Source organism: Typopeltis vanoorti, chromosome 1 (genome assembly GCF_054136105.1).
Source record: "Typopeltis vanoorti isolate ZY-2024b chromosome 1, IOZ_Tvanoo_1.0, whole genome shotgun sequence".
Lineage (NCBI taxonomy): Eukaryota > Metazoa > Arthropoda > Arachnida > Uropygi > Thelyphonidae > Typopeltis > Typopeltis vanoorti.
The window spans coordinates 78,791,061-78,804,331 of record NC_143549.1 but is presented as its reverse complement, the minus strand read 5'-3'; the positions used below and the strand labels follow the sequence as shown (position 1 = coordinate 78,804,331).

The 13,271-nt window shown below is 34.0% G+C and overlaps 1 protein-coding gene across 1 annotated transcript in view; it reads left to right on the top strand.

Moving 5' to 3' along the window:
- Positions 1–13,271, top strand: part of LOC150110121 (uncharacterized) — a 443,476-nt gene that overhangs the window by 100,915 nt on the left and 329,290 nt on the right. The window contains 1 exon segment of the mRNA XM_090397974.1: positions 7,996–8,084. Coding sequence (XP_090254100.1) covers positions 7,996–8,084 — 89 coding nt within the window.

The window sequence follows — 13,271 nt, the reverse complement described above, 5'->3', positions numbered from 1 at the left end:
TCCTCTCCACCACTTCATCCCCACAGGATCAAGGTGACCAGTTCTGCATGCAATAGTTCAGATGCAGCCTTATTAAAGCCTTATGAAAGGAAACAATAACTTCTCTACCCCTGCTTGTTAGTATGCTCTTCAACAACCATGTAATCTAATGTGCTGTTATGACTACTTTTACAATACACTTTCTAAACTTCAACTTCCTGTCCACAGTTCTCCCCAAGTCCCTGGCCTCATCAGTTACCTTGCAGTTCAGTTCCACCAATACAGTATGCAGCTTGTGATCTTTTCTTCCCAAAATATATTACTTAACACACCTGGCTGTATTAAACTGATAGCCTTTGCCCATACTGCTAGTCTGTTTGTCTTCCTGCAGGATCTCTGCATCATCTTCATTTACTATTTTACTTGCCAGTTTGGCATCATCAGCAAATAACTGAATATTTCCTGTCAGATCATTTCCTGTATCATTAGTGTATAAACTAAACAACAGATGTAATGAACCATGTGATGCACCACTAGTTACCCGAGTTCTTCTGGATTCAACTCCTCTGTAAACCACTCGTTGATATCTGTCCACCACCATACCCTCTAATCCAAAACACCAGACTCGCATCCATCCTCATTTGCTCCAATTTATGCAGCTGAGTTCTATGTAGAATCCCTTAGCAATCCCAAATGCCTTAGCAGCATCACTGAATAACCATTTCCCTTATTCAACTTCATTGTTACTCTATTATAAAATGTGAGCAAATTACTAAGGCAAGACTTACCCTTCACAAAACCATGTTTCCCCTCATAAAGTATTACAATCCTATCCACCTAGTCCTGAATTTTGTCTTTCACCAATTTCTCTAATACCTTAACCATCATTCTGAAGTACTGATTTCCACTTCAATGGCACCTTCCCCATACTGAGGCTTAAATTGCACATTCTTTTAATATGTGGGCTGATATGCCATTTAATTTTGTGGCCATGTTCTCATTGAGGTTCTATAACTAAGAATCTCCATTTCTTCAACCTCTGTTCTCCCATCAGTCAATGTCACATTCATCATTGCAACATCACCACATAGATGGCACACCCTTGCAAAATGCTCACTTCAGTAATTCCACTGTTTGGTTTGTTTCGTTTCTTATCTCCCCACCATCAGCACTTTTTAAAGTTCATCCTTTCATAGTCATTCCTCCTTTTACTTGCCACATAGCAAAAGAACTAGGATTTCTTTAGGCCTCATCAGCTAGCTTTCTGTCATAATTATTATTATTATTATTTGACACCTCCAGGGAGTCCAAGAACTCATCGAGGGAGGGCATCTGCTCTACAACTCCGTCTCCACAATTCAATTACCAACTGACCGCAACGCCATCTACCGCCCACCACCACTGGTATTTCTACAGACAATCACAAACATCCATGCCCACGGCAGGATTCGAACCCACAGCCTTTTGGCTGGAGATCAGATACGCTAACCACTCGGCCAACCAGGCCCGGGTGGTTAGCTTTGTCCTTCCTTATCATACAGGTTATTCTTCTTTGATTGTGCCTTGTACTCATCGTGGGCATGCTGCGAATTACTTCTTTCTTTATATTCTCTCCACAACTTTTTCTTTGTCTTCATCTCCTGCTTAATGATGCTTTTCATCCTCCTGACTAGGTATACAGTCTGATACTACTTTCTTCAAGCACACCCTGACCATCTCTCATCAACCACTAACATCCCCCCCTCTCCAAATTTGTATTCCATTGCTTTGCTGAAAGCTGTCTCCTCAGCTTGTCATAATCACCGACTTGTTATTCCACGCATATTCCTTCTTACTGAAAATTCTGCATGTTTGGCAGCCTCCTAGGTCAAGATTACATGATCACTTCTTCCAAGCAGAGGCAGTATAGCTAGATTGGTTTATTGTTAAGTTCTCTAATGCCATGACCAGATCCAGCACTCTTGAACCTCGTGTCCCTTCCATTACATGCAGTCTCAGGTAATTATCTCTCATTTTCAAATTTTCTTGCAAATTTTCCTCTCTCTCTGCTATATAGTTTTGCACAGTACTCTTTTTTTTTTGTCCACTTTTAATCCCCCATTCCTGTCCTTGATAACATTCAATCCAGGCCCAAACTTGTGGTTAGGCTCACAAACCAGCCCCAAAATTCTCTTGTGTCCCTTTTTCTTCTGATACATTCTTAGATTAATATTTATCATTTGTCCTGCCTGATATATTTCTTTACTTCTCTGTAAATCTCTTATATTCTTCAGTCTCTGTGTTCGGTTTTTCTGTCCTTGCAGAGAAACAGAGAAGGATCTTCCTTGTGATCAAATCCCATATTGACTGAGATCTGTGGGTCTCTTGATCTTCTAATTAGACTTAGATATTTCTTGCTATATCCTGTATTGTCTTTGGTTCCCTCCTAGATTTTCAGGTGTATTTTCTCTTCATCAATCTTCAAAAGAGCATCTAACTTTTTTTGATTTTTACTGCATTAACATATTTTCTTAGATGTACATGTTAAGATAATACATGTCAAGTAGAGCACTCACAAATAACAAGAGTAAGATAACTCCAACTGGTATGCATTTGGAAAAAGTGCATTATGATACTGCCTTCTGGTCTCTAATGGCCTCTGTTAGTGACAGATCTCATAGCCATGAAAGCAGAAGCTAGCATTTCATTGGTTGTGCTACTGCATTGCAGAAATGTTAATGTTTCTTCTGTACTGCTAATGTTTCTTTTGCCAAAATCTTGTCATCATAGAACTCTTATTATATTTTCAGTCATATTTTCAGCATGCTTAAAGCAGCATGGTTGCTATTTCAAGTGCTTTCAATGACATCCCGATTTTATTCAGTTAGTAGAATCAGTGGACAGTGACAACATGAGCAAGCTTATGACATGCTTACTGACTGACATTTCCTTGTTTTGGGGGATGGGGGATAATTGCAAGACCTATCTCCATTCTTTAGTGATGGGGATAGGACTTATAGGGGATTATGCAGTTCTTCAAGATAGCAGTAGTATGTTAATTCCTTTAATGCATTTGCACGTAGTCCTTGGACACTTATGGATATCACGTCTGTTATTGCCTCATATATCTAAATGCCACTTATCCCTCAAAGAAGGCTGACTGATCTCAGTGATTGGTTTCCTATTTAGAATATTTGAATCTTATTGGTTATCAGAACTAACAAGATAAATTAATTTTCTTCATCTGTGAATTGGCCATGCACTACTACTACTACTACCACCACCCACTGAATCAAGAAAGAGCTGTCATTTCTGTGTGTCCTGGACCAGGCATGTTGCAGATCGGCATCATTCATTTATGATTAGAACCAGAGAAAGATCCGAACTTTGAACTTCTTTCATGTTTTATTAATGAAAATATTCTTGGCAAGTGCTTTTTCAGTAGTTTGTCTTTCACTAGTTCAAGAATTTTCACTTCTTGCACCATGTGAATGCTCATTGTCTTATTAAAAGCAGGTGCTGTCACAAATGAAACCAACTTAAAACTTAAGGATTTGGCACAAGCCACTGAAAAACTATAGACAGCTATTTTGCATTTGTGTTTTGATTGTTTTTGAAAAGTGAAAAGTTTTGAGATCTCCATGTGTACTGTTGCTTCTGCACACATCACTACTTTTATTTTATTGTATTCGTTGTGTGTCTGACTCAGTTGGTATTGTCTTACAAGGATCTAAACAGGAATTTTAAAAAGATAGTGACATTAATCTTGAGCAGGGAGAGGAATTGGTTGTTGGGAATAATGATGTTAGGATGGTGGTTTGATGTTCACTTAATCAGTGAAGTTACAATTAACACATATAACAATAAATTTTCAGACTTTTTCAGTGTTAAATAGGGATTCAATGTGGAAATAATTAGTATAAAATTAATGGACATTGAAACAGGCAATTTTCTGACATTTGCAGTGTTAATTAGGGATACAATTTTCAAATAATAGATAAATCAGCAGGTAATGAACATCATAGTGATTAGTTTTTGGACTTTTCTAAAGTTAAATAGTGCCCAACATTCAGCTAGCAGTAACAGCAAAACTCAAATAACCTCATCAGGACAGCTGATTTTCATATATATATATATATATATATATATATATATATATCGGAGTTTGTAAAGGGAAATCATGTACTTCACTGTTCTTTTAATCTTGCTCTAAGTTTTAATCTCTTTAGTATATTAGTTTTATGATATACTAAACGCATACTTTTATTTTCTATTTTATGCATTATATATATATATATATATATATCATCAGCCATTGCCAATGCACTGCTGGATGAAAGCCTTTCCGAGATTTCTCCAAAGCTGTCTGTCCGTGGCTCTCCTTTCCCCATGTCATTCCTGCAAATCTAATATCACCAATCCACCGTGATTTAGGCCATTTTTCCTCTCATAGAATCCAATCGGGTACTTCTTTTGTCCATCGTTGATCTTGTCTTCAAGCAATATGCCAGCCGATTGCCACTTCAGATGTCAGAGACTTTGGTTTGATTTCTTATCCATGTATTCTTTTTGTGATCTAGTCTAGTGATACTAAGCATACTTCTTTACATATTAAATTATGTTGTTCTTAATTTTTGAATTTCCTTTGCATTTAGTATCCATGTTTCACAGCCGTATGTCAATATAGAAAGAGTATAGTGGTTAAAAACTTTTCTCTTCAGGTATAATAGTAGTTGGCTTTTTAATATTGACTTTAATTTTCAATTGCTTTCCATCCAAGCATCGTGCATCTCTTTATTTTGTCCATGATATTTTGTTCCATTGATGTCTGTTGTCCTAAGTATATGTAATGATCTACTTGTTTTATTTCCTCATTATTGATTTTTATTATTTCTGGTTGGACATAGATTGAACATAACTTGGGTCTTCTTTAGGTTTATCTTTAGGCCAGCTGTTTTGCTAACAATTTGAAGTTCATGGATACGAATCTGTAATTCATGCGCAGTTGAAGTAAAGATAACTATGTCATCTGGGGAGAAAGATGCCATCTCATTTATTATCAGCTCTTCTGATGTTATGACCAAATCCAAAACTCTTGAATCTCTTGTTCCCTCTATTACATGTTGCCTAAGACATTTGTCCCTCAAAAATTGCAGAAATTCCATTCCCTTATTACTAAATGCATTTTTCTCTTCCTAGTTTATACTGCTGTAGTTAAAATCTCCCATAACAATCATTCTTCTTGCACTTGCTAAACTTAGCTGTCTAAACATCCCCTGGTCCCCACCCTCTGTGCACCTTGACTTGTAGCAAAATCTCACTAAATATCCTTTCTTGCCCACCTCTACCTCACACCATATGCTTTCAAAACCATTAGTGTCACTGCCTTCCAAAGCCTCCACTCTTAGAGGACATAAGTCATCACGTAACATAAGCAGTACTCCATCACCGCATTTCCCCTTCCTATGCTGCCGAAAAATGCTGTACCATGCTACTTCTATTCCTGTTATTATATCATCTTCTGTGAACCATGTCTCAGAGATTCCAGTAATCTTTGGCCAGGCTGATGTATGATGAAATATATGTATCTACATATATTTTATGCATTCATAATGTACCTAACTTTTTCTTAATTTTTTTTAATTTCTTCATCTGCAAGTTTTTTCAAATTGTCTCAAATCTCCAAAAAAAAATTTCCAACATATATATTCATAAAAAAAACATGTATAAGTGATTCCGTGCTGTTCAAAACCCACATTCTTCAAAGGTCAACTGTATATAGATATAACAGTTGCTTGTTTCACTGAAAAAAGCTCCGATTTCTAAACAACAGGATTGTGTAAGTGTGTATTTGTGGAGGGGGTCATTGAAAAAAAAATTTTTTTTTTTGAAAAGATTGTATGTTTCCTGAAATGGTCCTTTCAGAAAGCATAGTTATCTTAAAGTGGAGGAGCATTTATTTTTACATATATACTGTTTGAGTAAAACACTTGACCAAAGACTAGAGACCACAGATATGAGAGTCCTGAGAAAGATTAGAGGCGTGAACAGATGGCAATATCATATTAAAAACAAGGATATTAGGAAAGAACATGACATTGTCGGCATCCAGGAGTGCGTTAGCAGAGCTAATCTCAGGTGGTATGGTCACTTAAACAGGATGGGTGAGGAAAGATTAGCAAAACAAGTGTTCTCTGCCAGGTTGACAGGAAAACGACCCAGAGGAAGACCAAGATATAGGTGGATTGATATGGTACAATGTGCCTTAGACGATAGAAATATAAGATCTGATAATGATAATATTGGAATCTTGACAAGTAATAGACTGATTTGGAGGAAAATTGTAGATAGGAAGTTAGCAATGATGTAAATTTTTCATGTAGTACTATCATATCCTATACACTCCTTGAGGGTACATGTCAGGAATTTGATGATGATGACTGTTTGAGTGGAATATTAATCACGTATGCTTTAAGAAATATTGTTTTTTATATTTTTTGATTCCAGCTAATTCTGTTTGATGATTGTCATTTCCAATAAAAAGAAATTGGTTGAGCAATATGATAAACATTGGTTATCGGTGGTGGATAATCAATAATGATTCATACTTTTTTTTTATGACTCACAAAATTTTCATTGTAAACCTGTAGTACATTACTGCTTTGCAGCTCATTCTTTGATTTACTTCCGGTTTTACTTCCTGCAATTTTTTTTTTTTTTTCACCCATGAAAGGTTATTAGTAAACCTATAGTACATTTGTACTGTGGGTGGGATAAGGAATTTTTTTTTCTCATTTTTATTTTTATTTTATTTATTTTTTTTTTTTTGTATAATTTTATTTATTTTTTCATACTCTAGAGATCAAACATGGAATTTTTTCAAACCATTCATGCCTTCAATAAGCGGGATGGTGTTCTCATACTGTACAGTGAAATTCATCTCCCATCTAAATTGATACCATTGCTTTCAAAAAGACAATAGTTACAGGCATGAGATTTTGTTCACTGGGTGTAACATGATACCCACAGTAACTTTTGATGGATGTGTCACTTGTTACTTGATATTTTTTACAAAAATTTTAAGAAATCATTAATTTCTTGACATGTATCTCATTGAGTGTTCAGGCTAATATGACAGTACTACATACACGATCAACTTTGCATTATTATGACTCTTCTATCAACAATTTTCCTCTAAGTGTTTAACAATTTAAGAAAGTGATCATAAAATAGTACCACTTACTCGTCATTGAATATGTTAATATGGATTAAAATATGAAGAAACTTACTAAAATGGTAGTTAATAACAGTGCTTCCCAAACTTATGAATGTAAAGGCCCCCTTGGAAAAATTAAAATATTTCACGGCCCCCATCGAGAAAAAAAAATCATAATACAGACTTATTATTATATTTATTGTATTTATATTCAATACAAAACATACACAGTGAATATTGCAAAAATCAAATGCAAATATTACATTTTTAGCATCTTACATACACATTTGACATGGCAGACACTTAGTCTTAAAACATTTTAAATTTGTTTTCATTATTTCACTGCCTCCCCTCAATAAAACTAATGGCTCCCAAAGGGGCTGCGGTCCACAATTTGGGAAGCACTGGTTAATAATATGTAAACTCTATGATGTTGCTGTGTAATTAATTTTTTTTAGTATTCATTCAATGACTATTTCAGTATTTCCATTGCTGGAGAAAATAGGAGGGGACTGGATTTATTGTAAAAATGTTCATGCGTGGATGTTTTATTATCCAAACATTTCAGTAATTCATCAGGTGCTATAGTAGCTGATGAGTTATTACAGTGTCATTTAACTCTTATCTGAATTTATTGTAGAATTTTAAATACTGTATGTCTGACATAGAAGCTAAAGATATACATTCCTTCACCAATTTTTGAGTAGCATTTAGTTATTATGATATTTTAATATGAATAATTAAAAAAAATTCTTCTCTTTATCTTGCTTTGAAAAATTGTATGGAATAGAAATATTTCAACTGTTTTTAAATTACTATAGGGTGTACCACCTCTCAGTTTTGATAAAATTGAGACTTTGGAGCTAAAAGAGATAATTGGTTTGTGTATTCGTCCCAAAAAAGAGGAAAGGTAACATTCATTTATTTATTTATTTATATATATATATGCGTGTGTGTGTGTGTGTGTGTGTGTGTATATATTTGTAGTATTTTGTTATGAAAATTACCAGTAAAAGTTGCAAATTTTGATGTTAATGTATATATAGTATTTAAAATGAATTTAGCTCAGCTATGCTAACTTTACTGGGTGAGTTAATATAAGATTAACTCAAACATTTAACATTACTTTGTTATTTTACTTTAACATTGCTATGTTAAAAATGTCTCCTTACAAGCAACTGTATTTTATTCTTAAATTGCACATTCCATTTCCATGCATATCACAAAGAAGAGAAAGAGGTAAGAGAGTTTAAGGTACACCCACCACCATATTGGAGGATTAAAAGAATTGGTCTGTGATTAACTAGATGTACTTCCTCAAAATGGTGGTACTCTTTATGCACATGGAGTGCGTAGTTCAGCTAGTGAATTTTCTTATGTATTTTATATACTAATTTATACTGTACGTAGTTTAAAACTGTCAGATTGTGATATAGTATTTGATCCAGGTTCAGTTCTTATCACTGACATGAGGAACATTTCTTCAAAATAACTAGTTTTTTTTTCATCTGGTGCCAAGCCATTCTCACCTACAACCAAACAATTTTTACATCCCGTGAATCAACACTAGAAAGTTGGGAAGTAATTCATTCCATGGCCTTGAACTGCATGTGTGTTGATTAGGAGTAGTTTAGTGAATAGGAGTCTTTATCTGTGCCAGACTTAAATTAGGAGTAGAGTATCAGTAACCTGATCTAGGAATAGATGGGAAAAAAATACAGCAATCCCTTGATTAGTGCGCCTAATGTGTTCTTTAAAATAGGCACATTAATCGAAAATGCACTAATCGAATATAATAACCTATGGGAAAAAGTATAATTCGTTCCTCAAATTTCTTTTTTGAACCTTAATTTTTTTTATAAAAGAATTATGGTTTGTCTCAGGGCCTAGTTAAAGGAAAACCATGAAACTGAAAGACAATAAAGCATATTCAGAATATAAATTTATTATTCTACTTCTTAACAAAGAATTGAGCTAACATAGTTTGGCAGACATTTTGTTTCTTTTTTTCATACAACCGACATTATGGCCCTATTGCCTCCTCTACTCTTCTGCAAATTTTACTGCTTCTCTCTTCATCAGGGTCAGCCTCTAAGAATTGCTGCTTAAAAACTTCGATTGTACGAAAAATATTTTCAAATTGTTTCTGTGAAATCTCTTTTGACTGACTATCAGTGGTTAAATGTTCTTCATATTCTTCGGGATCTTCACGCTGTGCATCTAAATTTAGCAGGTCGGAATCACTGAATTCTTCAGAACGAGATTTAATTAACTATTGGATGTTATCATTGAAGGGGAGAAAGAAATGAAGGATGTATGAATTGGTCGCCAACATGCGAAATCACATGCTTTAGATAAAGTTTCTCAACTGTTATACAAGCAAAATAGTTACCACTTTAAAAACTACAATGATCATAAAAGAGAAGTTAATTTTCCGACGTGTAATAATAAACAACTCATCCCAGAAGACGGATTGATTACCCTATTATCGGAATGGATTCTCCTTTTTGTATACATAGTGTACATGGAAGTAGTGTAGTATGCCATTAAAAATAACTGTAAAATGTTTTAAATTGGTAACTAAATTATTTCATTCTGGTGAGTGATATTTTAAAATAGTTAGCCATAAAAATGTATAGATAGATAATTTTTAAAATCTGAATTATTTTTAAGATGTATATAGGCGCACTAATCGAATTTTAGAGGTGCACTAATCGAATTTGGGTATCGAAAAAAATGACGCACTAATCAGGGGCACCACTAATCGAGGGATTACTGTGCTGGGGAACTGAAAAAATAAATTCAGAGATTACAAAGGGAAACCTGGAATTATGAGGTGGTTAAGTAATCATTCAGAGAGATATACTAACTCAAGTATTATGGATCTGAATTTCCTTTCATCACATAATAACCTCCTCCTCTCTTTAAGGATTAGGCATTCGCCTGTTCCAGCTTTACTAGTCTTTCCAACTTGCAGCTAGTCCCCCCCCCCTCCCTCTCTCTTTCCCTTTGGCATATATTTATCCACCACTTTTGGTAGCTGATATCTTTCCATCCTAAATAGATGCTCTTTCCATTTCTCTCTATATTCCTTGATCTTTTCGTTTACATTGTAAATATAAAACTCACTAATGATGTCTTCATTTTTATATGGTCCAATTTTGTGCATCTTTTGACTGCTCTTAAAAATCTCACTGCATCTTGTAGTTTATTTTCATCTGTCTAAAACAGCCATTATTTCTGAAGCATATAATGGTGGGAATGAATATTACTTTATAAAATTTTAGTTGAGGTTCTTGTCTTGTTTTTTTATTTAGTGTCCTTTTCATTGTTCCATAGATTTTCTGAAATTTCTTTATTTTTTCATCTGTAACTTTATCTTTTAATTATATTATTATGCAGGTCTAAATAATTAAGCTGTGTCACCTGCTTTATTGTTTTATCTTCTATATACCATGACTTCGTTGACTTTTTAAATTATATTATTGGCTTTATTTTATTTTATTTTTTTTTTTGTTTCATTCCTGAACTGATTTTTGAAGGTCATATTCATTGTCTTGTGATAATATCTAATCATCTGCATACTGCATTATATTGATAACATTTCTTCTGGTTAACCAGATACCATGTTTTACTGTTGTTTTTTATATTTTAATACTCTGATCATATATACACAGTCGGGTCTCTTTTTTATGTGGTAGATACGTTCCACAGAAAACTGCTTATAAAAAATCGCACAAAAAAGGCCTAACTTACATTGAAAAATTAGAGATGCATTCCATAATTTTCTAAAACCGCATAAAACCGGAGCAATGAATTGAAATAAACCTAAAATCGCATAAAAAAGTTTATGAAAATTCAGGAAAATAAGAATGCCTAAGTTTGTTTTAAAGCTTTATTCATTTAATTTTATTGAAAAGTAACAATTTTTTTTTTTTTTTTACATTTTGTCATCAGAATTATCATTGCTATTAGACACTATTCGGCAATGTTTGCGAACTGGTGCAAAATCACTTTCATCACCAGAAGAGATAGTCAGCGCATCAGATCTGTATAGTAAAGGCAATGGTTCTTCACAAACAGAATTAGCTTCACTCACGTTCTCTGCTGATTTTTTTTCTTCTGACAATGTAATCAGTGATTAAACTTTGTGATGATGATTTCACTAATTTTTTATACAGCTCGCAATATCCAGACATACAGTTCTTCAGCTCACATTGGAATTTAAAGGCTCGTTCAGAATTTGTGTCATTAACAAGAAAATGATTTTCCAATTTATTGCACAGTTCAAGACCTTCTCAAATTATATTGTCAGTGAGGGGGAGAGGTTTTTCTTCCGCTTCACTATCGTTTTCTGTATTTTCGACGATATCTAAAGTTAATCGATATCCAATAATATCATCATCACTTATGGCATTATCCACATGCTTGTTTCGAAACCGTAGTGCCGTGATTTTTTAAAAGTAATAGGCCTCCAGATTTAAATTTTAATATGAATAAGAGACAAGGGACTTTGTTTAATTTTGGTGTTAAGAAATCTCTTATTTGAAGGTGCTTGTGACGTAACAGATAGTGATTCATCCACCTCCAGCCTACAAAAGCAATCTCCAGGATGTACAAAGGGAGGGGAAAACTTTCAGCACACAGAAGAAAAAGTCTGCATTTACTCGTAAGTAATTATAATAATGTTATAAATTTTGGTCATCAGAATGGGATATGTCAATGAAAATCAGCACAAATCAATTTAAGGATGTTTATGTTTAATTAATTAATAATTAATGATCAATTATTAATTAATAATAATAAATCAGCCAAATTAATTATAAATTAATATATTACAAAATAACCAAGATGTTCCATGAAAATTTCAGGATTTGTGAAGTGTTCTGTCGTAGGAAAAGTTTGGGAACTGCTGGATTACCCTATTATCAGAATGGATTCTCCTGTCGACATGCACAGAAGTGTTGAAAGGTCTCGTATCTGTGGGCTTACTATACTGCATAACTTCAAATCCACATAAAAAAGATCCGTATAAAAAAGAGACCCGAGTGTATATTGTACGTCCACACTTCATAGAACTGAGGCTGGCAATGTGCCAAGAATAGTCAATTCATGCTGAAGGGGAAAAGGAAATAAAGGATGTATGAATTGGTCACAGCATGTGAAATCACCACTTTGAATAATGCATCTTCCATGTCTGAAAGTAGATTGTTTCTAAAAAGGTATGACACTTTTTTCAATATTTGTATATTGAAAATATATCACTTGTGCATTACTTCAAACTTAGTATCTCTTCTGGGTCTGGCTCCCACTAATGAGACTTCAGTTAAGGTTGAAACCAGTCTGGATAGTGGCCCTTTCCATAAATCACAGCATTGTACACATCTGAAAGTGTGTGTGCTTTGCATTATGGGCTACTAAGGTAATTGATGTGAAGTTATTAGTCTCTGTTTACAAGTAGCCCAGTCATGAAGATACTTCACATGCAAACATTGTTTGCTTACACTTGGATAAAGGATTAAACCAAGAATATGATCTCTTCACATCTTTAACGTATAACCAAGTGAAAAAACTTTCAACATTTGTATGGCTTATACCAAGAATGGCCAGATGGGTCTCTAAATTTAATTTATCAAATTTTCGTCTTTTTTTCAACAATTTGTTTTAACACATAATGCATCTTCCATGTCTGAAAGTAGATTGTTTGCAATATTTCTAAGTCTTTTATTTAGGATTTTACTGTAAATTTTATAACCTGAGATACCCTGGTCCTCCAGATTGGGGTTCTGCATAAGGCTGGTTACCTTACCAAGTAAAAAATTTTGGAAAATTCATCAGACAGGAACAATGGACTGTGACCAAAAAAGGATAAAGGTAAACGATTAGCAATCTTTGGCATTTTAAAAGTAGCCACATGGAATGTATGAAGCATAACAACAAAGGAATTAGAATTAGCAAAACAACTAAAATATTAATACAGCATGATAACAGAAACAAAAAAATAAATTAAAAGGAATAAAAAATATAGATGGTATTGAAGCAAGGTTACGGCAGGAAACGAAAATTGGTGAGGAGCAGTTTGGATTTATGCCAGGAA